The sequence below is a fragment of the Daldinia caldariorum genome, assembly GCF_022478825.1.
Source record: "Daldinia caldariorum strain CBS 122874 unplaced genomic scaffold F4812scaffold_4, whole genome shotgun sequence".
In the NCBI taxonomy this organism is placed as follows: Eukaryota; Fungi; Ascomycota; class Sordariomycetes; order Xylariales; family Hypoxylaceae; genus Daldinia; species Daldinia caldariorum.
The window spans coordinates 39036-66334 of record NW_025953040.1 but is presented as its reverse complement, the minus strand read 5'-3'; the positions used below and the strand labels follow the sequence as shown (position 1 = coordinate 66334).

General features: G+C 48.0%; 8 protein-coding genes across 8 annotated transcripts; 5 read left to right on the top strand and 3 right to left on the bottom strand.

Moving 5' to 3' along the window:
• Positions 1–134: 134 nt before the first annotated feature.
• On the bottom strand, positions 135–1559 carry F4812DRAFT_457015 (SEP-domain-containing protein; the record flags this gene model as incomplete). Its single annotated transcript, XM_047937094.1, has 3 exons — positions 135–903; positions 973–1382; positions 1488–1559. The coding sequence occupies 3 exons, from the start codon at positions 1557–1559 to the stop codon at positions 135–137; spliced, it is 1251 nt and encodes a 416-aa protein (XP_047791930.1).
• Positions 1560–2045: 486 nt separating this feature from the next.
• Positions 2046–3416, top strand: F4812DRAFT_419749 (mitochondrial import protein). The gene is made up of 2 exons (XM_047933375.1): positions 2046–2622; positions 2704–3416. The coding sequence occupies exons 1-2, from the start codon at positions 2356–2358 to the stop codon at positions 2809–2811; spliced, it is 375 nt and encodes a 124-aa protein (XP_047791929.1). The 5' UTR covers positions 2046–2355; the 3' UTR covers positions 2812–3416.
• On the top strand, positions 3417–5390 carry F4812DRAFT_419747 (60Kd inner membrane protein-domain-containing protein). Its single transcript, XM_047933374.1, has 3 exons — positions 3417–3574; positions 3655–4629; positions 4686–5390. Exons 1-3 carry the CDS (start codon positions 3500–3502, stop codon positions 5169–5171), a joined length of 1536 nt encoding a protein of 511 aa, XP_047791928.1. The 5' UTR covers positions 3417–3499; the 3' UTR covers positions 5172–5390.
• F4812DRAFT_419744 (DUF1688-domain-containing protein) lies at positions 5391–8465 on the bottom strand. The gene is made up of 5 exons (XM_047933373.1): positions 7560–8465; positions 7201–7476; positions 6870–7086; positions 6160–6809; positions 5391–6094 (listed from the first exon to the last, which is right to left on the bottom strand). The coding sequence occupies exons 1-5, from the start codon at positions 7974–7976 to the stop codon at positions 6011–6013; spliced, it is 1644 nt and encodes a 547-aa protein (XP_047791927.1). The 5' UTR covers positions 7977–8465; the 3' UTR covers positions 5391–6010.
• A 3403-nt stretch (positions 8466–11868) lies between these two features.
• On the bottom strand, positions 11869–14121 carry F4812DRAFT_457011 (P-loop containing nucleoside triphosphate hydrolase protein; the record flags this gene model as incomplete). The annotated part of the gene is made up of 3 exons (XM_047937093.1): positions 11869–12046; positions 12106–12182; positions 12250–14121. 3 exons carry the CDS (start codon positions 14119–14121, stop codon positions 11869–11871), a joined length of 2127 nt encoding a protein of 708 aa, XP_047791926.1.
• A 1908-nt stretch (positions 14122–16029) lies between these two features.
• Positions 16030–19897, top strand: F4812DRAFT_296083 (ankyrin). Its single transcript, XM_047931186.1, has one exon. It carries the CDS (start codon positions 16523–16525, stop codon positions 19331–19333), a length of 2811 nt encoding a protein of 936 aa, XP_047791925.1. The 5' UTR covers positions 16030–16522; the 3' UTR covers positions 19334–19897.
• Positions 19898–20138: 241 nt separating this feature from the next.
• F4812DRAFT_457009 (uncharacterized protein) lies at positions 20139–20864 on the top strand (the record flags this gene model as incomplete). Its single annotated transcript, XM_047937092.1, has 2 exons — positions 20139–20234; positions 20592–20864. 2 exons carry the CDS (start codon positions 20139–20141, stop codon positions 20862–20864), a joined length of 369 nt encoding a protein of 122 aa, XP_047791924.1.
• A 2346-nt stretch (positions 20865–23210) lies between these two features.
• Positions 23211–26974, top strand: F4812DRAFT_419713 (glycosyltransferase family 2 protein). The gene is made up of 4 exons (XM_047933372.1): positions 23211–23625; positions 23695–25180; positions 25327–26342; positions 26403–26974. Exons 1-4 carry the CDS (start codon positions 23554–23556, stop codon positions 26538–26540), a joined length of 2712 nt encoding a protein of 903 aa, XP_047791923.1. The 5' UTR covers positions 23211–23553; the 3' UTR covers positions 26541–26974.
• The last annotated feature ends 325 nt before the right edge of the window (positions 26975–27299 follow it).

Sequence of the window (27299 nt, the reverse complement as noted above, 5' to 3'; positions counted from 1 at the left end):
GAGATAACTCTCTCGATATCTATGCGTAGCTGCATCTCTACTAAAGAGGCAGCAGGGAAACCCGTATAGCAACTATAGCTCTATCGTTCAACGATCATCTAGCCTATCTACTCCTAAGGTTATCCCCCCGCTTATTAGATCCTCTTCACCATCGCGGTACCACCCTTCTTGAATTCGGCCATGTCGCCCAACACCAAGGACTTATCCGTGTGATCCTTGTTGGGAAATGTGGTGGCCAATACCCATCCGCCCGCTCGCAGATCCGGAGACGATCGAGATATGAAGTCATATACGTCGTTGACCGTGTGCGAGGTGTTAAATCGCGCCGGTAATCGTGTACCATCAGGCATCTGGATGCGGATCATTACAGTGGGTTGAGAGTTGTCTACGGCCGCACCTGGAGCTGCCGAGGATGAGGCAGCAGCAGCTGTGGTGGAAGCGGACGGGGTAGGTTGAGCTACAGAGGCGATAGCTGATTCGCCCGGCACTGGGCTTCCCAGGCGACGACCTTCGCCGCTAAACGGCTTGTAGACCTTAGGGAGCGGTCGATAGTTTTCTTCGTGCTGCTGGAGATTGACATCGAGAGGTTCGTGAAGTCTAACGTTCATTAAATGAATAGGAGCTCGGCCTTGCTGTATCATGCGTAGAGCCTCGGTATTCTGGGGATCATCAAAGCGATATAACTCTCCGTCGTCGACGCTAAATCCGTCGCGCCATAGATGTAGTGTTCGTCGTTGAATCTCACCCGTAGGATGCGCCTGAGCATCGGGAGCGGTGGGTGCAAGAGGATCGGGAATCGTTCGACTGGGAGCGCCTTCGCCCCCGAGGGTTTGTCCGGTACCGCGGAAAGAAGCCGAGCTGGACGGGCCAGCACGGGAAGAAGTCTCCGGATTCCTAGCGTTGCTAAAAAGATCTGGCATTAATATACGCATATGGTATCAGGGAGGATCATAAAACGAAAGAGATTTTTACCTTTGCGCCTTGGCGAGGATATCGTTTACGATTTGTCTACTGTCCGGGCGCTGATTCGGATCTTGAATAGCAAGCCCACTCTTTTCACCTCCGGCGTACGTGTCTCTGTGAGACTCATCGTCGTCGTCGTCGTCGTCCTCATCATCGTGATCATGTCCGTGGCCGCCACCGAGAGAGCTTAGTGTGGCAAGTCCCTTCTTCTTGGGCGCTCGTTTGGAAGAGCTGGAAGTGGTAGGAATAGACTGCGGCGCGGGACGTCCATCGAGAGTGCGCGGTCCAGTATAATTGCTATAGTCTGGAGTAGTGGAAACGTTACCAGAAGTACCGGCGTCGTCCTCTTCCTCATCGGCGAAATATGCTTGGGCAGCAGCAGCGAGATCCCAATTGTTGGCGGAGAGGTATTGGGTGGCCTAGGTGGATAGGTTGCGCGTTAGCATGGAAATGATTATGAAGGATGAGGATAGCTAGGTATGGTAATGATGGCTATTCGTTGCTCAAACATGGCTTATAGTTACCTGTTCCGTGGAGATTCCGGCCATGGCCATGAGCTCGCTCGTAAGAGCATCGTGATCTACGTTGCTCGACATTGCGTATTTTTGAAGAAGAATAGAGACAGTAGGAGGGGGAATGAAGGTGGAATGCGAAGGTTTGGATGCGAATGGTCGATCAGGCTCTAGAAGTTAACATGGAGATGTTGAGAATCTCAATCTTTTGCAGCCTTGAGGACTAAGAAAAAGAAGAGAATAATTTAGAAAAAAAAGTAACGGAATCTTTTAATGTGACGTTTGCTGTCGGAAGGTACACTCGAGAATTCTTAGGCAGCTTCAGCGACGACGTCAAGATCTCCACAGTGGCTTAATTACCTGTCTTTACTTCACTGTTCAATTCCATTATTTACGTGGTGTAATTCGTACGCGGGGAGTAGCGGGGTGAGATATTGTACGTCGGGTACTGCTCTCACTGTAGTTACTTGGAACTTTAGGTACCTAGGTAGGTACCTTACTGTACCTGATTAGCTAAAGCCCCTCCATCACTGTGAAATGACGGACAGCTGCCCTATCAGTCCCTCGAAAGTGGATATCTGGGTGACGTAACTAGCCCATCCAGGCAGAACTTGTATAAGCTCTTTACTCTGATAGGTTTAAATCCGTAACCATGTTTCCAGCTGCCGACGTTAACAATTCACATACAACATTAAACACCGGGTTCCGACTCACACACTCCAACCGTTTCAACTTGGAAGAGTTGAAGTAATCTCTGCCAGTCATTGCATTAGAAAATACAGGCAATATCAACAATCAACGACATGAGAACCGAGAGCTGAGGTGCATTATTATTAGTTAGAGGTATCATTTTTCTTTTCTATTTCCGACCAGATCCGTCATGTCCTCCGAAGATCCCCATCCCCTCGCCGGTTCAGGCGTCACGATGCACTCCGACAGCGAGCAATACTCGGCGGCAGAGGATTTATTATCCCCGCCATCATCTTCCTCACCACCTGTCATACTCTACAACCCTCCAACCGTCTGGTCCATGCTACGAGGAGTGGCTATCAACCTATTATTACCATTCATCAACGGTATGATGCTTGGGTTCGGCGAGCTGTTTGCGCACGAAGCGGCCTTTAGGTTAGGGTGGGGAGGAACAAGGGTAAGTGATTCTACAATAAACCAAAATAATAAATTACATAGAAGCGCTTTGGACTAACTACGTAATAACCGTGCTAACTAGGTCTTCCCTCTTTCTCGACGGAGAGCGCATCCTATCGGACCGGGTATCGAGATCCGTAGCCGACCTAAACCACGACCTGATTTACAAGACCTAACGAGCCTCGAGTGATTAACAAGATGGGGGTCGATATTTGTACATATGTAGAGCTAAGGCGATGGAATACGTTGCTAAGGCTTATGTATTGCCTCTCATACGGAAATACCACGTTAGAAAGGTGGATGGATAGCAAGGAGGAAATAAAAAAGGCGTCATATTTAAGATAACCTTTCGTAAGAGACCATGATTGCATGACATTCTCAACAGAATAAGCAGTTCGGGATAGGGTGAAGGGTGTATTTCGAGCCATGGTAATGTCATGCTAATACCTATTGGGCCACCCTCAACGGTAACTAGAATTTGACTAAACTCGGTTCTTACGAGTAGTGACTCGTGAGTAGTGAGTAGTGAGTTATAAAATCATTCTAGGTACCTAAGGTAGTAGTTATACCTTCTATGTGATCAGTTTGCGAGGTTAGTTGTTGTCGATATAATAACATTGACATAGATCAAGACCAGGTCAAGCAAGGTACAATGCCTTAGGTACGTACGTACCTAGCCTATTAAATTGGAGTTGGCGTTGCGGACAGCGGAAAAAATCAGTCCTATCGGGTAGATACCTAAGGCTTATAGGTGCAGGTGCACTTAAACATCCGTATCGATAAAGAAAAGTGACCCAGAGCGGGAACATAAAAAATTCCCAATGGAATTTTGTCTCGTAAGAGGTCGACCTTAAGCTTCTACAGCCTCAATTATCGCCATGCTTCCGAGCAGAGGACTTCCGAGATCAGTCCCAGCCTCCGCGCTGCGGAATACCTGGTCTGCTCGGACAAAGGTACGACAACATATAAAAAGCAAATATCCAATTGTCCAATTGACCAACTGACACAGTCGCTTTTCGTCCTTCTCTTATAGCCAACTACTCGACCTTTACATGTTCCTATAAGGCACTTTTCCCAAGTACAGCCTCGATCGACGCCGCTGATCCGAGTGGGAAGTCGAATTGGAAATATCTCGTATGCGCAGACGTCCCTTTTCACCTCCCCGGTAGCCGTTGCTGCTGTTACCGCATCCAGCGTCTTCGCTCAGCGCTCCGGAGCTTCGCGGAATCTTTCGTTATGGCCTTTCTCTTCTAAGAAGCCATCCGCCGTCGAAACAGAGCCTGCCTCTTCCTCTCCGTCTTCCTCTCCCCCAGAGCCTTCGGGGCTTATCGACAACGCCGAATCCTTCCCAGAACAATCCGTCGCGAGTGCGAGTGCGAGTGCGAGTACGAGTACGAGTACAAGTCCGGCTTCCGCTCCCGTAGATCATAGCCAGAATACCTTTAGCGACCTAGATCTGACGTCCGTCCTCGACATTCCCGAGCAAATCGGATACTTGAAGAATCTCGGGTTAGAGTTCGGCTGGGGCCCGACATCCGCCTGCGAATGGGTTCTCGAACATGTATACATATACACCGGCATGCCGTGGTGGGCCACGATCGCCGCCGTCGCTGTCGCATGGCGACTTGTTCTGTTTTGGCCCACCTTGACCGCCAGCAAGCATGGCGCGCTGCTTCATCAGCTCGAGAGAAATCCGGCCTACGCCCAAGCCAAGGCGGAATTTAACGAAGCAGCATGGAAGACTCGCGATCGCGTCGCTCAGATGCGAGCTCAAGAAAAGATCATGAGGTTGAAACGAGAGAGCGGCGCGAGCGCTATGCGCATGTTCATACCTGCCTTAACTATCCCTTTTAGTTTCTGCATGTTTCGACTGCTCCGAGCCATGGCTGCCTTGCCCGTACCCAGCTTCGAGACCGGAGGTCTGGCCTGGTTCACCGATCTGGCCGTTCACGATCCGTATTACATCCTTCCCATGACTTCCATAGCCCTGACAGCTCTCATGTTCAAGGTAAGCCTTTCTATTTAAACCCTCCTCGCTTGCACTATCAGCTAACAGACTCCTAGCAAACGAGGGATGCCAATCCGGCACAAGATCCGGCAAGGGAAAGCATCACCAAGATGATGATGTACATTCTACCTCCCGCCGTATTTCTGGGCACGGCTTGGCTCCCAGCTGGCATTCAGTGGTTCTTCCTAACCCTCAGCGCCGGGTCTGCCATCCAGACGACCGCCACTCTCAACCCAGCTATCCGCCGCGCTGCTGGTCTCCCTCCTCTCCACGCTATGCGACCCATTTCGACCCCCGCCGCCATCACTCCCACGTGGCAAGCACCAACATCCCCTAGCCAAAGAGCCGCAACCGATAAAATGGACACGGCTAAGAAGGGACTCGGCGCATCAGCGATGAGCATGTTAGGCGTCGACAAGGAGAAGGAGCAATGGAAGAAGGCTCAGCTCTACGAAGAGCGCAGGGCTGCGGAAGAGAAGGAGAAGGCGTACCGAAGGATGGAGGATCTGCGCCGGAAGCAAGCCGAGAAGGGGCGATTATGAGAGCGTGACTACCGACTTAGCTAACAGGATACGGGGGGATAACGCATCGAGGGTTGTATCATAGCATAGACGAAGCGTTAGTCTTGGACCACCTAGCGGCATCTGCTACTTGGACGATATCACGGGCTATACGTATACGCACACGTACATGTACACGTACACGTATAGGGTGAGGTATAGCACCCGTAACTGTAATTGCAGTGTATATATATCAATCAATATCAGTACATCTCTGTGCAATACCAAACTCCAAAACCCCCTTAACAAAGTTTAAATCGAGGTTACAAGCATAAAACCCACGTCCTTTGCTCGACCCCTTGTAATCCATATATTTCTAGGCCTCAAATATACCTTAGGTTAGGTACTTATACTGCATGGGTTTATATTTTTGTACAGGTGATTAATTAGCTTCTCCAGCAATACTATCCTAACCAAAAAAGTTTGATCAACATCTTTTTTTTAGATGTGATCATGCCTCGACAAAAAAACAAAAAACAAACAAATAAACCAAAACGCGTGGAGAATTACCAATAATCGCGCCAACAAAGTGGTGTTTGGTGTCGCCGTACTGTTCTTGCCCGTAGAACCTAATATCTTTCTTTCACTTAGATCTGTTTAAATAGCCTAGCATAGGTTATAAGTATGTTTTCCACCGACGCTCGAAATGGGGGGGCGGTCTCTTTTGCTTCGAACATTTAACAAAGGGGGTATGATTCTCAATTTAACAAAACTAGCGGATTTCGCTTTGTATCGTGATGAACCTTAACACAAGGGGATCGAAACGAATAACAGAAGAGTAAACGGGACGAGACGCGAGACGCGAGATCAAACGTCTCAGGTTAAAATACAGTTCCATCGGAATCGATTAGAATCGGCGGTTCTTTGGTGTTTGGTCGGCTGACCTCTGCGATTTCGCGACCACCCTATGAGTATCATAATTAGCTCTCGTTTAACAGTTCAACAACTGTAGAATTTGACCGGTGCTTACCTTCCAGCTTCCCGCCTCGAGCAGCTGTGCTAGCGTTAGCTCGCCACCATTCAGCTCCTTCTTCAGAGCCTTGTTAACCTCAACTAAAAGCATGTCGAGGAAGCCCACCGTAACGCCTCGCCACTCCACGATCACATCATCACTAGGTTCGAACATAGGTGCTACCTCGACACCCTTTGTCCCCGTTCGTTGACAGTAATCGTTGTAGTGCTGCAGACCGCGCTCGAGATCGTCCTGCTTGAGCGTCAACACCCCGAGGTCGATGAACAGACCCCCGTTCCTGTACTCGGGAAGTCCCGTTAGGAGTTCGGTTCCGGCGAATTGGATCCTAAGCAGGTTTTGCATAGGTTGCATCAACGAGTACGTGAGCCACTGCGTCAACTTGTGGAAAGGTAGAATTGATTCCCAGGGTGCGGTGCCGGAGCCTGATTGGGAATTGGGGAACGGAGAGAAACCCGGAGAGCTAGGCGGTGGTATGTGCTGCGGCATAGAAGAGCACGGCCATGCGTCACCAAGAGAGACGCCGTCGATAGCTGTCCGCGAAGGGGGCCAGATAGAAGCGAGTCCGGACATTAATACATTCCAAAGTACGGGGAGGATTACGATCGGAGATGAAGAAGCTTGCGTTGTCGGGTGCGCCAGGAGGTAGTCTACATATCCATCACCGGTCAGTCAGACGCATAAAATAGGATACGGGACTCGTCACATACCGATCATGTTACCTGGCCTTCCGTCGACACCGAAGAAATCCGTCTTTTCGGATAACGCATTGCCGAGTCGTATCAACAGCTGCGCTCTGCCCTCTAGACCGGCAATCGTGTTACCTGGGCGCGATTGCATACCCTTAGCCAATTGCTCGACGGTCAAGTTTTGAAGCCCATCCTTATCCACTTGGAACTTGTTGCTCGGATTCCCAGAGAATAATCCCTATTCCAGATATACCATGTCAGCAAATTCCCCTCCAAGTCAGCAATCAGCAGTCAACAGCTAGCCGCCAGCAGCCACTACTAAAGACCCATAACCCACAGAGCGCATACGTACAGTCTTGAACATTTCTAAGCTCGCAATCGCTAGACCCTCGGATCTCCTGTAGATGCGACCATTCTCGGCACTCTTGAAGCTCCATTCGGTTCCTGCTCCAGCATCAAGCAGCACGCTGACGAGGAATAAGTCGATCAGACGGCGACACTTTTCGGTATTATCCACATCCTCGGGAAAGGTCGCGAGTAGGTTAGCGATGCGATCCCTTCCGCCGGCGCAGAAGTGCTGGTATCGGCCGTGGGGTGGGATCGACGAAAATGGGGCGTCATAATCTCGCTGTTTTTGTTGTTCCTTCATGTCAGCAATTGCAATTTTGCCAGTAGGACACGATTCAATAAAGTAAGCGTCAGATGTTTTACCTTGATGATACCGCATACAAAACTAGCGACGTCGGGAAACTTGGCCATATCGACATCGAAATGATTCAGCTCGTTACGCAGAGCTTTGTCGGTCACAATCTTGGACCGCTCGCGAACGGAACCCAAACTTCTCAAGTAACCGGCGGCATCGAGGACAGGGTCCGGAGGCTTTGGTAGATTGATTCTGGACATCGGATGTAGCGTCATAGGCGTCATCGGGGTCATTGGAGTGGGAGGTACGCTGCCGGCTGATGCGCGATGGTTGCTGTAAGACTGCGACTGTACTCGAGAGTTGCTGGAGGATGACCCTTTGATATTGGAGTTTTCCGAGTTCAGGCTGGCCGTATCGTTTGACCCGTTCGAAGCGGAGGCGCTGACTGTCTTGGGCGCCTTAGGCTTTCTCGAGAAGAGACCCATATTGGTTTTTTTTGGTAGAGTCGGTAACAGATAACGTATAACATATAACGTATACCTAACGTATAACGGATAACGTATAGTTACCTGACGTATAAACGTATGAGGTATGTATGTGTACACGTTACGAAATATGTATGTATGCCCAATTTGCTTTTTTAGTTTATCTTGTCTCTCTCTGCTTGTTGCGTTTCCTCCACTCGTCTTTGGTCTTTTTTTTTCTTGTCTCTCCACGCGTGACAAACACCTTCCTAAAGTCTTGTAAGATCTTGAATTTTTATTTTTAATTTTTTTTTTTTTCCTGTCTTATTAGGTTCCTTTAGTTTGGAGGGACGTGGTTGGCTAGCTAGCAAAGTTTTGATATAAGTGCAGTCGGGCAAGTCAACCAGATTAAGCAATCAGATCGACCGGATCAGCAGCACGAACGGGGGAGAGAACTGGGAGAGACGGGAGGGGTAGGTACCCGTACCTAACTGAGAGAGCTAAAGGTACAATACAATACAATACAACCTTAATACAATTACCTACTAATGTCCAGTAATACAATGCTTGTACAATATTGGTTTAGGTATAGGTACAGTACCTAAGTACCTACCTAGGTAAGCCCAAGCTAAGATACATGTATTATCATGTATTATAAAGGGGGAGCCCCGTTCTTCGATTTCGGGCAGGTCTACTCAGCCAAGACAGCTAAAAGACCTACTTAAAGTAACTAATCCTCATATGTTCCTGCGTTCCTTGTAGTTTCTGATGGTACCTTATCTCGACAGGGCAATCGGACAGCTTCCAGCCAAAAGAGAGTGGAGAAAAACGATAGAACGGAGAAAAAGAAAAAGAAACCTTATATTAGAGAAATAAAAAAAATATTAAAAAAGTCCAGGGGAAACTTGTTTGAATAATAGAATAAGATGAACGAGACTGCTACGCTGTTGATGCTTATTTGGTAACAATAGTTTGCTCGACTTGAAGCTAGACGAGAGGGATGCGTTAAAGAAATTCGACACAAGCAAAAAGCAGAAAAAGCAGAATAACCCAGAGTTCATGCGTGATGCATTGCTACCTGGGGATATATGCATGTACATCGCATCTAAGCGCATGTAAAGGGAGTCGTATACGCAATCATGGCCAATGGGCTCAACAAGCGGGATATTTGAAATGATAGGTACCTTTACTTCATTATGGTAGGTGACAATCATAAGAGATATGTACGTTAGGTACAATTAGAGGTAGGTACATACTAACTAGTATGGACCGGTTACCTATCGATAGTGCGGATTATGTACCTAAGGTAATAAGTAGAAGCCGTAGCTAAGGGATCTAGAACGAAGGAGCCGTGATAGCGGCCCGGTCTTTTATTTTTCTTCTGTTTTAAATCCTCGTACGATCGTCCACAACTACGGCTACCTCCTAAGTAATAAACAACGCCATAAAAATCCCCGGGGAAGTCCTATAGTATGTCCAAGATTGAATTGCTTAAGACTGAAGCCTACCTATATTACAGTTTTTAAACTTTTCTACATAGGTAGGTAGCATCCTCAGGAGATCGATCAAGCAGTGGAGCAGCTCACCGGGACCCATCAGTGACCCATCAGTGACCCATCAGGGACCCATCAGGGATTCATCAGGATCAGCAGGAACCGCCTAACTGGGGACGGGGAAGACCAGGGATGTCAGGGGCCATGTAAATATTGTCAAGGGACCCCGAGCTAGCTTCCTATGTTAATCTTCTGATTTGTTTCCCGCCGCGCACTTACATAGTAGATAGCGCCACTATGTAGCGTACAAGCAAGGTGATAGCTCCGTTAGGGGTTTAGCCAAGCAAATCTTCTCTCTGCCCACGTTTAGGGACCTCAAAGGTAACATAGTATTTTGACAAGATGGAACGAGAATATGCCTCATGTGTAGAAGCTGGGTTTATCTTACCTACCGAGGTAGTAATAGGATCGTAATCCTCTACCAAATGGGTATTCCATTACCTACGCAAGTTTAGGTAGGTTTGGTACTTTCACATGTTCGACTTGTCGATTGTTAGAAAGTAGCATCTTCCTCTCCATTTCCCGGTCCGAACTGGAACTGGAATCACGGTCCCGTATAATCATATAAGAGTACGAGTCCTAGATTAAGTATTAGTTCAATAGCGTTTATTTCATACCCAACTCAGCTTGACTTTGGGTAGTAGTATTGCAGTAGGTAAAGGGACGAGATGACATGCAGAGATGCAACCCTACCGTACCATAATAGGTAAGTTGAGCTTGTTGTCAAAAAGCTACCTAGGTATTGTACCTTAGGTAGGTAGGTGCCGTTGTTAGGTAATCTTCAACTCAAACAACCCCCTGTAAAAAAAGAAGAAGAAAAAGAGAGAGAAAAAAAAAAGGGTCCCGCTTCATATCCTGTACGAAGCACATACGTATTCCCTAATGTCTATTCCCTAATGTCTGTTCCCTGATGTCTGTTCCCTCTTTGCGCCCAAACTCTAAAATTTTCTTTTACCCGTGCCATGGACGCAATTGTTATGGCGCCATTTTGATCGCCCAATCAACAATTCCCCCCCCTGCATCTCATTCTTGCTTAATTAAAAGACTTCGGTAACGGCAACTCAACATGTTCGGCAACGTCATTGCGTTGGCATAAGCTTTACTCGAGTTGTTTGCATACCTGTAGGACTCGGTCCGGAAGTGAATCCTTTACAATATATAACCTCAAGTCTCAAGTCGACATTTACAAATATCATCACTTACCTAAGGTTAGGTACCCGCGTATATTAAGATGTCTCTCTCGTATGCGGAAATGCGGAAATATTTAAAAATCCGACGGACTCCAGCTACAAGTCGAACTTCAAGCTTCCAGAATCGATGACAACTCGATTGACTCCCCCTAGCACGTAGAGCAAGCTATCGCTAGTATGACAGCTATGGCGCGACCGGATCGAGCATCCGCCAGTCCCAGGAGGGTCGAAAATGAAAGCAAAACATTATTAACTTGCGGGGAAGGATGGTCAACCAGAACTCGGACCCATTCTAGGTCCTCGGGCAATTACAAGGTACCTTACATAGCAGACCCGGGTATTCGGTTGTTCCACCAAGACAGCTTAGACTAGAGGTTTAGTCTCCAGCGTAGCTCGACGCGAAAGCCTCTGCAAGGTCGACAGCTCCGGACGTAGCTGCGTTGGCCGAGCCAACTTGGCCTGGTACTAGAGGTGTCCATGCAAGGAACAGACGCTCCATCCATGCTTTACCACGCTTTTCGAGTGCGTAGAATGCCCATGTCTCGCATACCACTGACAGCTCCAAGGGAGGACCAGAGACCAGATTGTATATTGCAAATCGCCAGGTAGCCAGTTAGATCCATGAATCGATTGTCTATTCGTACCAAGTAGGCAACATAAGGACGGCAATCATATAAATGATCCAATCATTCGTTGAGTGTACTTTACAAACTCTACGTCGAATAGAACGCGAGTCGAGCGTGCCGGAGCCTCTACCCATACTCGCACCTAGCTACAGTGCGCAGTAGAACAGCATAGATCCTAGTCATATACTATCGAATCCTAGAGGTTGAAAGACTTGGCCTTATCTTTACGAAGCTGGGATTACGATAAGCAGCGGGAATGGCCTGTTCTCGTCTTCATCTAGAGCATTGAAAACCCATAGAGAAGTCTTTTGGCAGGAAGTATCACTTGCGGCGTTGACAGTCTGAAGTTTTCGGTCACGAGGTAAATTCATGAGAGCGGGAAAGGCGTAATCCGCCTCTCAGTACTTAAGCTCAATAGGCTATGGACCATCTAAACACCAAGGTCTACTACGGTCTCTCCAGGTACCTAAGGTAGATACAGATACCTTAGCTACCTATTTATCTCGTCCTTGCCGCCCGGATCCCCTCAACCTTACCAGTATTCTCATGATACTGCGAGTATATTGGATCGCGCGGTGAACGCATCCAAGTCCTTCAGACCAGTCTCGAGAATTTCCAACTTCTTCCCAAGCTCGGCACGTTCCTTGATAGTTGCATCATCCTCAGATCCCAGCTTCTCGACATCATCGTCCATGAGATCCCACACAACGTCCGGCGAGAACCTAAAGCAAAGCAGTTAGCAGATACGTCGCTGTTAATCAGGTATTCCGGTTATACTTACACGCCTGGCAAGCATTGGATCAAGCAAGTCTCAATTGCATTGACGCTAACATCGTCGATGAACTTCTTCAACGCAACCTACAGATTATCAGCATCAAGATCGAAACGTTAACAAGTCATCAAATGGATACAAAGCAAAGCATACCTGGTAATACGCCGCAGCAACATCGGCTGCGAGCGAGGCCGAGTATTCCTCGACATTGGGCCGTGTTCCCACTTGCAGGTGAGTGAGTAGCTTGTGCAGAGCTACGGTGGTGGCTTGGGCGGGCGCGGTCTCCGTTGTATATCCACAGGCTTCTTCCGATAGCGTATCGAAATTCCTGTCGTGTCGCTCAGTCTGGATATCTTGTACCGTTTTGGTTAGGTAGTCATTGTAAGTGATGGGATGGATCGATAGGTGAGGTTCCAGCAGCTCGTCAACCTTGTCCTTCAAGTCACCACGAAGACGATGCAACGCCGGCTGGATATGATACTTCATGAGGCGGGTCTTGGTGTTGTCATCACATATCTCGGTGGTAATCCTGTTGAACGTGCTAGCAGCCGCCTCGTGGATCTGCTCGACAAGATTCTGGGTGATCGGCTCCCAAGGCTTACACTGCCTGCTAAATAGATCTCCAACGACGAGAGGATTGTACGTTCCCGGAAGCTCACGACCTCGACATTCCACCATGAGCTCTTTTACCAGTTCTAGGTAATCCGATCTCATCATATACCTTCTAAAAGATGCTCTGGTCGGTTCTAGGTCATCCTCGACGATCTCTAAAGCATGCCCATCAACACACATCTTCTCGGCGTAGTCGCTAAGGATCTTCTGTACATGCGCGCGTAGACGTCTCTCGAAAGCATCCTGCTGGCCGGGGAAAGACTCGAAAAACCGATCGGCGTATACCCCATCGATGCCTGCCTGAATCAATTTGGATAGGTGGCTACTAATCCGCTGGAGGTAGCTATGCTTCTCTCTCATGGTGCTACGGGCCTTTCCGAGCAGCGCTAGCTTGGTCCTACAGTCCTTGATTCCCGATTGTACTTCGGTCTTGACGCCCGGAAGTCCAGTCTGGATCTGCTTCCACAGAATGTTTCGCAACCGAGACCTCAAAGACTCCACGCCAAGATTCGACGGGTCGAGCGCGTGCCAGACGGAGTTTTCAAAGAACTCCGCCTCCCTCTTGTTTCTCTCCTCGATGGTATCGTTGGCGGTGACGTGGCTCCTGTTGCGCAGAACGTGCCATCCGAGATGCAGCTTCACGTTCTGGTTCTGAGCCAGCTCTACGTAATACCGCTCGCTCTCCGAGTCACTGTCGATCTTGTCAGGCTTTGTGATGAGACCTAGCGTTCTCAAACCAGACGGGTCGATCTCCCGAGCAAATTTGGTCACCGGCTGGTTGGCAAAGGGGTTGTCGGCCGCAACAACGGCTAAGATGATGCTACGGCGCTGCCGCATATACGATACCACGAGGTCCTGGACTAAGGCAGCGTCATCGTCTGATTGATTCTTGTCGGAGGCACCGAATAGGCCTGGCAAGTCAACCAGGGTCAAGTTGGGCGCGGAAGGCGACGTGCTCTCTATTCGCAGGATGTCCGTGCTGAAGATCTTGGATCCTTCTCCCGACAGGCCCATCGCCTCCTTTGCCGCTTCGATAATCTTCGGGAAGTCATGCTGGTCCTTGGTCTTGCCAGTAAACGACAACAAGCGTGCTCTCTCTTCCTTGTCTCGGCTAGTGCTAGGCTGGATGTGCACTTTGATCTCGGGCTTATCGCCGCGACGGAGAACCAATTCTGTAGCGAAGCGGGTGCATAGGCCTTCCGCGGTCGGGAAAGCGATTCCGGAAAGCGACTCGAGCGTGGAGCTTTTTCCTGACGATTGACTACCGCACACGATGATCTGAGGTAAGTCTACGTAGTGGCTGACACCGTGGGATCTGAGAGAGTCGACAATGTCGAGCAGATCTCGATGGTTTCTGGACTGTACCAGCCCGGAGGTCTTCTGAGAGATGTCTCGCGCAAGATCTGCAGCCATGTTGGTGTGTTTGCCCACGAGCTTCCGTGTAGAATTAGAGGTGAGAGGGAACGCAAAAAATAGGGAAACTTCAGGGTCCAGGTTTTAAGCTAATTAAGTACCTAACTTAACCTAAGGTAGCCACAAATAGGTAGCTCAGCCTGAGAAAGGTCAGGCACGAATGTAGGTAGGTATTAGATGCACCTTTGTTGAGCGGACAATAGGTACAGATAGGTCATGTTACACATGCGATATATCTGATAGATCACCTGCAGCTTTCAATGTAAGTGGACCTAAGATGGATGGTTTTGGATAGATCCGAAAAGAAGACAAACGGTAGCCTAGCTACTCTTTTATGCGCATTTGATATTTTAATGTTGTCTACACGAAATTGGGCTTAGAGTTTGGAGTTGAGGGATAGGAACAGCAGATACCCACAAAGCATGTTTTTGAGGTAAATGAAAAGACCTTGATGGCTTCAAACGATCGATTAGTACGTACAGTATCTACTTAGGTAACCTAAGGTAAGTCCTAGGATAAAGATAGGACTTCGCTTTACGATAAAATATAAAATCTATAGCTTAGTTTTTCAACGGCTACAATATCAAGAAACGGTTGGCTGCGTTTGACGGTCTAGTAGTGGTTGATGTGCAAGTTAAAAAGTCGATGTGAGGTTTCTAGAGACCTGTGTACCTTGGAAAATCAAAACCTTGGAACAATTTGTCGTTAAGCACTGTGAGCTGCTGACTGCTATGCCTTATTCCATGTAGCAAGCTATTGAGAGTGATTGTTGTAGCTGATTCTATGGGTTGTAGTGAATTCTATGAGTCACGTTGGTGAGGTTGAGGTTGTGTACACTGTAAGATCAGAGAATTGTATGTGTCAGTCTCTTAATAACATTAACAGCAACCACAAATACACAAACAGCTGCATTTATCTAGGTAGGTACCTGGTATATATTCACTGAGATACCCACCTTATGTATTTTAGTCACGTATCTACTTGAGCACCCAAGGTGAGGTATGTTATAAGTTAAATATATTATGCGCACCGTAACCACTTAGGTACGCTCGTAGTAACCAAGTCAAGTAGAAAGTCGTTAGAAGTGAGGTACCTAGCTCTTTACCTTAGCGTCTTGGTGGGGGTTTATTTAATAGTATATATTCAGCTCAATATATCGAATCGTATATATACGGCTTATAATAATGAACGGCTCAAATTTATTAACGTATCCATGTTTCCATGATTCATTAGTTGAATGGTATCCTTGCGGCTCCCCTGCTTAACGTTATAAATTTATAAAACGTAAACCTTTTAGAGCCATATAGATACGGCTTAATTGAATTGAGCGGTATGCTTACGGCTCAAAAAAGTTGAACCGCTCAAAATTCAAGAGGCTTAATCAAATAAGCTGTATGTATACAGCTTAATAAGCTTACACGTTACGATTCAATTGATTAGATTTAATTGACTAGATTTAATTGACTAGATTCAATTGACTAGATTCATTTCATTCAGTTGACTAGATTCAATTCAATTAATTCAATATGTGTGGCCTTGCACGTGGTGGTGGTGGTGGTAGGTGCGAAGCTGCCTATTAGATGCATTTATACCCCAATAAGGATGTCACACGTACGCGCGCGTACCGTAATATCTAACGTAAACCTTTTGTAGTCATTGGTCTATTTGAAAAGAGCTTGTAGCCTGTAATGTAATCTTGTGACTTGTGTAAAAAAAAAAAAATAATATGATAAAAAAAAAAAAAGTATCGCATCATTCAATTAGTATGGTTGTACCATATAATTGAAATGGTGCGGTACTTCTTTTTTCACATATGCTTGTAAACCATATAAACGGCTTAAATTTTTGAGCGTAAATATACGGCAAAATAATTTTTGAACTGCTCAAATAGGTTTAACGTCTAAAAATATAAGCGCGATGTTTTCCATTTACGGTATAAAGTGTTTCAATTTTTCGAGTCGTACATAAGCGGTATATATACGGTTTAAGAAACCCCCCCCAAGACGCTAAGGTAGTATTATGCCTAACCTAAGGCAACCTCTTAACGCCTTCAGGACCCCACCGAATACAGTGCATTAGGCAGCTCTAGCTTTGCCTTACCTTAAAAACCTTATGCATTGCAGCTCAACGCCCCACTTTCGTTCCTTTCGTTCCTGCAGCAGCTGAAAGTCATAGGGCTGTTAGTGACTTTACGACTACCCGCACGTTACCACCCATTGCCAGTCAATGCCGCGATACATACCTCAGAATCTTGCAACAAGCGTTATTAAATTATATAAGAGCCTCTCTCCCGTAACCAATTCAATGATTCTTCTTGCACACTACGCACTCAAACAAAATCGTCTAAATATCATCTCCAAAACAACCCGCCGCAGACACTCGTTGGCAACCGTTGCCCAAGATGCCTTCTCTCGGTGACAACCCTATCGAACTCATTCTCAATACGGCACTATATCTTGACGATGAAAGCCTATCGTCTCTCTCTCAGACCTGCCACGAACTCCACAACACGCTCACAAACACTCTCTATGCCCGGCACGATGAGAACCCTGCTCTCTTGACTTCTGTTTTCCATTCGGGAAATACCGGCGCCGTGGGACATTTACTCACAGCTGGTGCAAATCCTAACCTTGTCATGATGTCAAATCGAAGTCAACCCCCCATGCACTTATTCAGTCTTTCTTCAAATCTGGCTAATGGCGGATATTCGCATCATGACCAACAGGATAACCTAGTACTGCATGAAGAACCCGTTGTTCCTAGTGCCAGATTCTACTGGAGCCTTGTTCACGCCGCTGCAAGCATGGGTAGAAACGACATGATCGAGCTACTGCTTAAACATGGAGCAGAGATAGACGCCCTCTCCTACGGATATTGCAAATGCGCCATCCCAACCGGACAACAACAATTTCCCACCGGAACCAACGACGCCTGGCCTCTTTGGACGCCTCTTCACACCGCAATCTGCCATGGACACGAATCCACAGCAAGACTTTTACTGTCTCGAGGAGCCTCGATCAACGTCTCTCCAAAGCTTCTCAACGATGGCCGTAGCTACGTCACTGCTCTCCATACCGCTTGCCAGTTGGAAGACGCTTCCATAGCCCGATTCCTAATAAGCCAAGGTCATCAGACAGACCTCGACGTCCAAGACCATTGGGATTATACACCTATGACTTACGCATACTACGCCAACCGCTGGGACACTATCGAGCTCCTAGTAAATGCCGGAGCTTCGATAAACGTTCCTCTAGGATATACCAGCCTCATCCAACACGCCTGCAATTCCTGCCGGTTTTACGAGGCTCTTCGATTCACCAACTTGGGCATGGGCACAGACTTGGCAAAATCTTTCCCAGAAGATCAAAACGACGCCGATGCTGTTTCAGCTATGCTCTTCGCATGTTGCGAGAGGATGCCTGTCAAAGGGGAGCTTTTCAAGAGGGAGGAGTTCCAGGAGCAATTCAGGATCCACATCATCGGAGCACTTATCAAAGCAGGTGCTGATTTAGAAATCCGAGGCCGAATCATGCCCGCCACCGCTGATGAACGACACCACGTCGGAACCCCTCTCATAGCTGCGTGCAAGCGAAACCTCAGCAAGATTGCCAACATCTTGCTAGGTGCCGGTGCCAATATCGACGCTAAGGATACCCTTGGCCACACTGCTCTGGTGACAGTTTGCGCTCGGGAAGCCCAGCATGATCCAAACCTTGCCAGGGAGAAATTACGCATCGTAAAGGCACTGCTCTCCCACACCCCGCGACGTTACGATGATATCTACCAGGCTCTGCTACATGCCTTAATTTTTCATTCGGAAGCAGAGATAGCCGAGCTGCTCATCGACCACGCGGAACCCGGCATACTCGATAACAAGGATAGCTTCAAACTTATCGAGCACGCATTGCGCAAGAACTCCTCCGAGATGTTCGATCTTCTCGTGCGAAAAGGCATCAGAGAGCTCACTTCGGAAGAGCTCGACTCGATAATCGACAAAGTAATGCCCTTCAATGCCGAGATCACTTTCCAATGCCTCTCCAAGCTTCAGCAGGCACACGGCCCCTTAAGGAATCCACAACGCCTCTCGCATTGCATCCGAAAGGGATATTCCGTATGGGCCAAACTTATGATCGAAGCTCAGATGCCTCTTAACACCGAGTCAATCATGGTAGAGGCTTGCGCAGCCGGAAATTTCGATATCGTCGAGCTGCTCTTACGAAAAGGAGCCGATCCCAACAAACCTTCAGGCCCCGACTTTCCTCTTCACAAGGCTATCGTGGAAGACAAACTCTCCGTGATTGACCTGCTATTAGAGTACGGCGTCAATGTCCATAGCTACCCCGGAGGCCAGGAGCCCGGTGCCTTGAACTTTGCCATTACCAGAGGCCTCGACCGCGTCGTCGAAAGGATTTGCACCCACGTCAAATACCAAGCCACCCAAGAGCAACGTACGGCCTATCTAGAAACGGCTATAGGCACGAACACAGCCCATGCTCAGTACGGCAGGATCTTGTGCTCGGTACTGCGAGACACAAATCCCAACGTGGTATTGCCCATCGCAGAAGTGACACCTTTGCACCTAGCCGTAGCGCGAACCCGCCGCCTCGCCATCGTTCTTCTAATCAAAAATGGAGCCAATATACACCTGTGCCTTGGCCCGGACAACTGCTCGTCTCAATCTCCTAAAAACTCCGCTTTCTGGGGGAAAACGCCGCTAGAATGGGCCATCGATAATTCGCCCGTCGCCTGCCTTCGAGCCTTGATTGTAGATCCGTTTGAGGCTGCTCCGTACACACGCAGCTTTTGGCCCAGAACTTCGGACGTGCCGCGGATCCGTTACATCCGAGCTGCTTGCCGCAGAAACGAACCGGAGGCGATGGCGCTATTACTCCGCGAGATTCACCCCATCACCTGCGACGAGGAGGGAAATTCTTTCTTGAGCATATTCTGCCAAACTATCGACGAGTTCGGCCCGCTCATAAATCCGCACTGCCCGGTAAAGGTAACTGCTGACAACGCAGTCAGATGCGTCGTCCTCATACTCTATACCGGTGCCGATCCGCATAAGAAGAACAACCAAGGCGTCTCCGCTATGGACCATCTACGTCGCATGATGAGTTACGACGGACCTAGCACGTTCCACCAGGAGATTTGCAAGGAGTGGAATGACAAGCTGTTCTCAAATGACGAAGGCGTCCACGAAAAGGATTAGCCATCTCGGCACATCTATTTCGATGACCGGATTCCATCCTCCCCAGGAGAATATGTAAAGACCAATGGCGCTCGACCTATGCATACGAACGACGAAAGTCTCGACGTACAATCCTGATACGGAGCCGATACGGAGCTGACACGGAGCCGACCTTCCTAATCCTCCGCATGTATGGATAGTTTCCCGTACCCTAGGTACCAACTAGTTAACTGGCCCTATTCATGTGGCTTTTAAGTCGGACGTTCGACCGACAAATTTCGAATCGACTCTTCCGAACTTAGGTAGATAAATTCCACGAGCGATCTTACTCACATACGAGTTTGGAATCTCGCTAAGTTTTGCCCCAACTCCCTCCAAAACGTGTCCAATGCTGTAGTCACCTAAGCTGATGACTTGAAAGTCGATTCGTTCGTAGATGACGGTAATAGTCCTAATAGTCAACGCAACCGTACCCAGAAATGGCTTCTAGGCTGGCCGCAGTAAGCTATAAACCAAACGTCCACAAGTGCTAAATATACATACGTCTAGATGAAGATAGAGCTTCCGATGCGTACAACGTAGTTTTCACCGGCTGCTTTTCCCCATTTCCGTTCTTGATGACGATGATACTGACCTGTTATTAGTACGCTATCAATAAATTGTCAATTCAGCTTTCGCATCTGCTCGTCCATGTATTCCGAATGGAGCGTCGTTACAGGATTTGGTATCTTGTCCATTATCGTCTGGACCCGGTCAAAGAAACGGCCCTGGACTGCAGTCGTCATGACCGACTTGGCAATTATCCAACACGCGAGTATCGTGTAAGATGACGCTTGTCGCCTTGGAGCAGATAGCCATCACGCTCTCTTCCACCTCATGCGCGATAGGGAGCCGCCAAAGACTCGCGCTTATCAAGCAGAAGGTTATGGAAGCGAAAATTATCGACTCACACCGTCAGCCCATCAGCCCATCGTCAGGATAGGGTTGTAGGACCATATTCCTCACCATTGATATCGGGTGCAAATTGAATTTGGTCTACCCCGATTAAAAATATCTCCGCTGCAGACTCCAGCACCATCCTCCTAGACAGAGCCGTAAAGTTATCGATCCTTCCATCCCAACTCCCACGATATCCATAAGAACTGAGGCATTACCTCGTTAGATTCTCTCTCTAGCTTCTCTCTCGCCGCTTTCGACTTATCCGATCAAGGGCCTAGACAACCCGTGGCGTCGTAAAATTCGTTAACACAGTTAAATCATACAGCTCGTCGACTGACAGCGCTTTGGGCACCTGTTCAAACTGCCCGTGCGCGATGGAAAGCAGAACCGCCACCGCGGCAGAATTATCTTCGGGGAGGTCAACGACCCAATCGTCTCCATATTTGCCTTGATTGGACCGCCCTTCTGCGAAACCTCCGTACAACATACGGTCGAAGACTGGCGACACGCGCGCAAGAGACCTAGAACATACGGTGAAGACAACGGCTGCCGAATCGCGGTCCTGTCCGACTCGAAGTCTGACGTCACCTCGACGATCAAATCTATAAGCTGAGCTGACAGGTCTTCCTGGGAATCGTTGCTGAGGCTCAGGCTGGGGCTCGCATTACGATCGGCGAACGCGTCCTAATATACCTACATCCATTAGGGACCACGTCAGCAACCTTTAATCTTCGACATCAACCCGGCTGCCCGGAGCGTGTTTTAGTCGTAGGCTGAGTTAGTCGCCAAGAAAAGGTTTACATAGTAAACTACGCGTCGAGACAGCGCGAGCGGTAAGTACCCTAAAGTATCGGTAGAAGTAAATAACCAAAGTCCCCTAAACAGCCATATTAAAGAGTTACCTATGGATTAAACACAGCCTTATTCTAATGAGCCTCGAAGAGGAGCAGAAGGTTAGGCCACTGATACCTACCCCGTCACCTACTATGTACGAATTACCCGTCCAAACGCATTTGCAAATTCCCATGCGCCCGCCCCTAATTCCCTAATGCCGATCGCGCTGTCGCGCCGATACCTATGATGAGTTTTTGGCATTTTACCAGGTGCACAATCCGGAGCAGAGCACCTAGCCATACTCATAATATCGTTTACCCATCTAATATCGATCACGACAGCACCGCATCAAGAGCTTAGATAGTCCCTATACGCCATCCTGCCATTCGGGTAAAGGTAAAGAGTACCTAGTTGATGCTTCACCTTGAGTAGCTCATATGTTCCGAAAAGCAAAGTCGATATTTGGGCGGTAGATTAAACCTTGCCAAATCAATTTGAGACAATTGAAAAAAGGGGTTTCAATATTTGTCGTGCATCTTTTCTCCTTAAGTAGTTGAGTGGACCTCACGTCTTTAACAGTGATGTAGCATTATACATATACATTATACATTACACATGCCGAGGACTTGGGGAAGTGGAGAAGACCTCGTTTCGAACTTGTTCGTACCGGTAAACCCCGTTCTGCCCGTTCCTGAAAATGTTATGTAAAATCTAGGTACCTACAGGCATGGCATAAAAGATGCCCACAAGTCATTCGTATCCCCTAAATAAATAATTGAAAATTTGTTATTCTCCCACTGTGAGAAGATCTCTTGAAACACTAGTATGTCGGTGACAAATAATATGTTGTAATCCGGTTATCCATAGTCACATCTAATAAGCTTATATTCTATTCGCGAGAGAAGTACATTCGTCTCGGTCGCGTATTAGGTATCTATCAACATTGCATTGACGGCTAGTAATAATACATTGCTTACATCGCATTATGGGTGTGTCATAGGTAGTCGATTGCTATTATTATATGGTTAAACCCGGGACTGCTAACATGTTAACAAACATCCAGCAAAACAGTGGATTAGAAACATCGTCTCAGATAGATTCACATGTTGCTATGTCGTGATTATTATTTTTTTATTATTATTCTTATTTTTCTTATTTTTTTGGCACGAGATGCTTCTTAACATCATTAACATCACAACAACTTAGACATTGCCAAAGTTGATCATGTGGCTCTGGGAAATGTTTCGTTTTTAAATGCCGACCGAAACCAATAGAAGATGGTAGATACGTCTCAGCGTGATGGTGGACTGTATTTTAATTCATGTTAGCGTCGGTGGCTTCTGATCTACATACACGTAATACCTAGCCAGCTAGCGCAACCCCCCAGCCCCCTTGGCATCCTCAAGTACCTAACCTAACCTATCCGCCTATACCTTTATAAGTTAAGGGATGTTCTCAGGTTGACCGGGCTGTTTCGTCGCATCAAAATTCTGGGTCCTTCAACTAGCAGATCTTGGCCCCAACACCTCCGATCGAAAAGCCCCTCGTGGTCTACCGAATCAAGATATTCTCATCGTGACTTACATGCCTAAGGTGACCACTGTTTAATCGAAACACTTTCAAAAAAGAAGTTATGATGGTCATAATGGTAGTTCTAATAAAGTTTTACTCAGATTTACCAGGTTAAACCCTCACGCCCCGACGTTGGCAAATTCCCGAAGCTGTGGAACTCCAGGCATTTATTATTAGCATCCGGATCGTGATTCTCGGGATTCTCGGGTGCCAAGACGGCCGGTCGCATAAGCGTCCCGCTTTTTGGATCTCGTATAAGTCACAGCCACTCAATGCTTTCGACCAATCGTCCCGGCCGCCGATAATTCATAACCCGGGCATTCAGCCTCCCACCATCCAATGCTCGTATAGAATAAACGTGATTGGGGCTCGTTTCCCTAAGTGACAAACATACGCATAACGCATATCTTAGGTACCTCTACCTAAGGTACCTAGTAGGTATTACGTATTATACACTACCTTAGGTAGATATAAAAACTTGATTTGCTCGCATAAATGGAGCATATACGCATATACACGCTACGTACACGTGCCCGTACCCGTACCGTGGGAAGAAGGGTGGAAGGGTGGAAGGGTGGAAGGGTGGCCACACAAGAACATACATAGTACCCTTTAAACAATGCTGATCATGGTGCCATATGTCATGTTTCCATTTGGTCTTTCACGCTTCCTTCTTTTTCTACTTACTCTTCATCCTTTCGCTCTTTGATCGGTTCCCCGAGTAGTTCTTAGTCTACTATTCTTGCTTTTTGTCGTAGATATCTGCAATAAGAAAACTGGGCGAATTTACGTCTCCATTTATACACCACTTGTATCTTGCATCTCGCATCTCGCATCCTGCGACTTCATTCGCTTCACACTTCCCGACGCGCTACTACTTGTAATGAGAACTTAAGATGGATCCCCCAGACCACCAGCCCTATTCTAGAGGGTACGAGCTGAGGGATATACCCCCCGGAGAATCAACTGTACGTTCGACTTCCATCCCACAAATAACGAATAAAAAAAAGACCTTCTCTAACCCGCATCGTAAAAAGGATCACCTCAACTACCCCGAACAAGAATCATACGCCGACAGACCCTACTCCCTCCACGATCCCCCCGTCCACAGCTACGATTCGGAGAGGCTCGACCGTCCTATCTCCCCCGCATCCATATATAGCGGCGACACTGCCACCCGAGGACTATATCACCTGCCTCCCGCGTCGACGGTGACCCAAGGTGCTGACGATTTCGAGCACAATAACCTCGGCGAGGGATTCGCATTTGGTAGACCTCCATCAACCTATAACGAGCTAGAAACATGGGCGGAACGACAGCAGGCTCCCCTCGAGACCCTAAACGGAGGGGGGATCCGACGTCGCAACACTCGAAAGATCAAGCTCGCTCAAGGTCTGCAAGGTTCGGTCCTGAGCACCGAATATCCGGTACCCACACCTATCCGCAACGCCACCGAAGCCCAATATCGAGACATGGAAGAGTTCAAGACGATGAGGTACACGGCGGCCACGTGCGACCCGGACGACTTCACCCTGATGAACGGATACGATCTCCGCCCGCGCATGTATAATCGGCATACCGAGCTCGTAATAGCTATCACCTACTACAACGAAGATAAGATCCTGTTCGCCAGAACGATGCACAGCGTGATGCAAAACGTCCGAGACATAGTAAAGCTCAAGAAGACGACGTTCTGGACCAAGAGCGGACCGGCTTGGCAGAAGATAGTGGTCTGCCTGATATTCGACGGTATCGAGAAGGCTGATAAGAGCGTGCTGGACGTGCTAGGAACCATGGGAGTGTATCAGGACGGCGTTCTGAAGAAGGATATCGATGGCAAAGAAACCGTCTCTCACATATTCGAATTCACCAGCCAAATCTCCATCACCCCCGACCAGCAGCTCGTCCTACCGAAGGAAAACGACCCCGCCAACCTTCCTCCCGTGCAGCTCCTGTTCTGCCTGAAACAAAAGAACAGCAAGAAGATCAACTCGCACCGTTGGCTCTTCAACGCTTTCGGCCGCATCCTAAATCCCGAGGTCGTGATCCTCATCGACGCAGGAACTAAGCCGAGTCCTAAATCTCTCCTCGCCCTGTGGGAAGGCTTCTACAACGATAAAGACCTCGGCGGCGCGTGCGGCGAGATCCACGCCATGCTGGGAAAGAAGGGTAAGAAGCTGCTCAACCCGATCGTGGCTATCCAAAATTTCGAATATAAGATTTCCAACGTCTTGGATAAGCCTCTGGAGAGCTCCTTCGGTTACGTCACCGTCTTACCGGGCGCCTTTTCCGCCTACCGTTTTCGAGCCATCATGGGAAGGCCCCTGGAGCAGTATTTCCACGGCGACCACACGCTGTCGAAGCTCTTGGGTAAGAAGGGTATAGACAACATGAACATCTTCAAGAAGAACATGTTCCTCGCCGAGGATCGAATTCTCTGCTTCGAACTCGTGGCTAAAGCAGGCCAGAAGTGGCACCTAAGCTACATCAAAGCTGCTAAAGGAGAAACCGACGTTCCCGAAGGTTAGCATCCCCCTCGTCTGTTTTTGTCCGGCAAGATTGACTCCCATCTCGCATAAACTTTGCTACTTTGCTACTTTGCTCTCGGATACCTATCGCAAAGTCCGAGTGTTCGCTAATCCAATAGACGACTCGCTAACGTTGAATAGGTCCCGCCGAATTTCTCAGCCAGCGACGACGTTGGCTGAACGGCTCCTTCGCGGCGACGCTGTACTCCCTGATGCATTTTAACCGGCTGTACAGGTCAGGCCACAGCATCATTCGGATGTTCTTCCTGCATATCCAGTTCCTCTACAACATCGCCCAGATCCTGTTCAGCTGGTTCTCCCTCGCTTCCTACTGGCTTACGACCATCGTCATCATGGACCTCGTCGGCACTCCCGTTCCCGAGTCTAACTACCACGGCTGGCCGTTCGGGGACGTCGCAACGCCCATCGTCAACGTGCTGCTGAGATACCTCTATCTGGTCTTTATCCTCATCCAATTTATCCTCGCTCTCGGAAACCGACCCAAGGGTTCCAGGCACTCTTACGTCGCTTCGTACGCCGTCTTCGGCTTGATACAGGCCTACATCATCGTCTTGTCCTTCTACCTCGTCTTCCGCGCTCTGCAAACCCCCATCGCGGACGAGATAGATACGTCCAGCGCCGCGGCGTTCTTCGTCAGCATGTTCGGGGGCGACAGCGTCGTCGGCGTCATCCTGCTCGCCATCATCACCATCTACGGCCTAAACTACGTGGCCTCCTTCCTCTACCTGGATCCCTGGCACATGTTCCACTCGTTCCCTCAATATCTGGTGCTCGCATCTACCTATATCAACATCGTCATGGTCTACGCCTTCAACAATTGGCACGACGTCTCCTGGGGTACGAAGGGATCCGATCAGACGGCGGCGCTACCGTCCGTACACGTCACCAAAGACGAGAAGACCAACGCCCCGATCATCGAGGAAGTAGAGAGGGAACAGGAAGATATCGACAGCCTGTTCGCCAAGACGGTATACAGAGCTCTCGCTCCGGTCGAAGAGGAGGAGGTCGTGGAGAAGAAGGATACGGAAGACTCGTACAAGTCCTTCAGGACCGGTCTGGTAATCACTTGGATATTATCCAACCTGCTGCTCATCGTCCTCGTTACGAGCGACGAGTTCGAATCCTTGGGCGTAGGGGTAAGTACCTACTCAGCAGCCACTCTCCGCAACCGGTTCGTCGCTAACGTGATCGTACAGAAAGCTTCCGACACGCGAACTCCCGGGTATTTCCGCTTCCTCCTATACGCTACCGCCGTGCTATCCATCATCCGCTTCATCGGATTCCTGTGGTTTTTGAGCAAGACCACCATCATGGGCTGCTTCGCTAAGAAATAGATTCGGTTACGAGCGAAGCGCCAGGCGTTTGGGAGGGGCGGTTGCATCGCTGGATGGTTTTCTATATAAAGAAAAGTGATTTCGATAGATCTGGGGCGCTTGGGTATCTGGGTTGGACATCTTGATTGGAACTCACGGAACGAATGGCTCTCGCCGGTACGATCTCGTTTGGGTGAGGTCTCGGGAGGCATAGCTGTCGAATCTAATATCATAATTCTCAAGTATTTATTTTTTCGTCATGATATAGCATGGTGGACTGGAGCATCGGAGCTAGCTATTGATAGTAATCGCTGCATCCCTGAATCGGTAAGGTGATCAGGTATAAGTTAGAAGCATTGATGATGGTAGACATGTAACTGATTTATTGGGACGCGAATCATATTGGCCAGGGAATCAGATAGTCAGCTTGAGGATCCTCACTTTCGGGGTGCCTTTGTAAGTTAAGATTGATACCGTAGCATGAAATATTGTTTGTATTACATACCTTCTCATGTTACCGCTATGGACATGCGCACTCGTTGGGCCTTGGCGAAAGCATCGTCAAGATTTAATACGGGTATTGTTCTCGATGTGCGCAAGGTATATTTTAATAAAAAAGCTAAAGTTGTGCTTTAAATAGGTAATATGCTCCACAAATTAACCGCTTAAAATTTAATATATTTTTAATATAATTATAAATAATTTAATAAAAATAATTAAAAATTAAATTAATTATTATTATTAAATAATGTTTTTATTATTTTATATTGTTACGAACCA

What these genes read in the sequence shown, in the direction of transcription:
- F4812DRAFT_419744 (XM_047933373.1), bottom strand. Translation starts at nt 7,976, where the DNA reads ATGGGTCTCTTCTCGAGAAAGCCTAAGGCGCCCAAGACAGTCAGCGCC. An exon ending in GCTTAGAAATGTTCAAGACT is followed by an intron (nt 7,087 to 7,200) that starts GTACGTATGCGC and finishes TATCTGGAATAG; the next exon opens with GGATTATTCTCTGGGAATCC. An exon ending in TCGAGGCGGGAAGCTGGAAG is followed by an intron (nt 6,095 to 6,159) that starts GTAAGCACCGGT and finishes TGATACTCATAG; the next exon opens with GGTGGTCGCGAAATCGCAGA.
- F4812DRAFT_419747 (XM_047933374.1), top strand. Translation starts at nt 3,500, where the DNA reads ATGCTTCCGAGCAGAGGACTTCCGAGATCAGTCCCAGCCTCCGCGCTG. An exon ending in CCTGGTCTGCTCGGACAAAG is followed by an intron (nt 3,575 to 3,654) that starts GTACGACAACAT and finishes CTTCTCTTATAG; the next exon opens with CCAACTACTCGACCTTTACA. An exon ending in TGACAGCTCTCATGTTCAAG is followed by an intron (nt 4,630 to 4,685) that starts GTAAGCCTTTCT and finishes ACAGACTCCTAG; the next exon opens with CAAACGAGGGATGCCAATCC.
- F4812DRAFT_419713 (XM_047933372.1), top strand. Translation starts at nt 23,554, where the DNA reads ATGGATCCCCCAGACCACCAGCCCTATTCTAGAGGGTACGAGCTGAGG. An exon ending in TACCCCCCGGAGAATCAACT is followed by an intron (nt 23,626 to 23,694) that starts GTACGTTCGACT and finishes CATCGTAAAAAG; the next exon opens with GATCACCTCAACTACCCCGA. An exon ending in TCGAATCCTTGGGCGTAGGG is followed by an intron (nt 26,343 to 26,402) that starts GTAAGTACCTAC and finishes GTGATCGTACAG; the next exon opens with AAAGCTTCCGACACGCGAAC.
- F4812DRAFT_419749 (XM_047933375.1), top strand. Translation starts at nt 2,356, where the DNA reads ATGTCCTCCGAAGATCCCCATCCCCTCGCCGGTTCAGGCGTCACGATG. An exon ending in TAGGGTGGGGAGGAACAAGG is followed by an intron (nt 2,623 to 2,703) that starts GTAAGTGATTCT and finishes CGTGCTAACTAG; the next exon opens with GTCTTCCCTCTTTCTCGACG.
- F4812DRAFT_296083 (XM_047931186.1), top strand. Translation starts at nt 16,523, where the DNA reads ATGCCTTCTCTCGGTGACAACCCTATCGAACTCATTCTCAATACGGCA.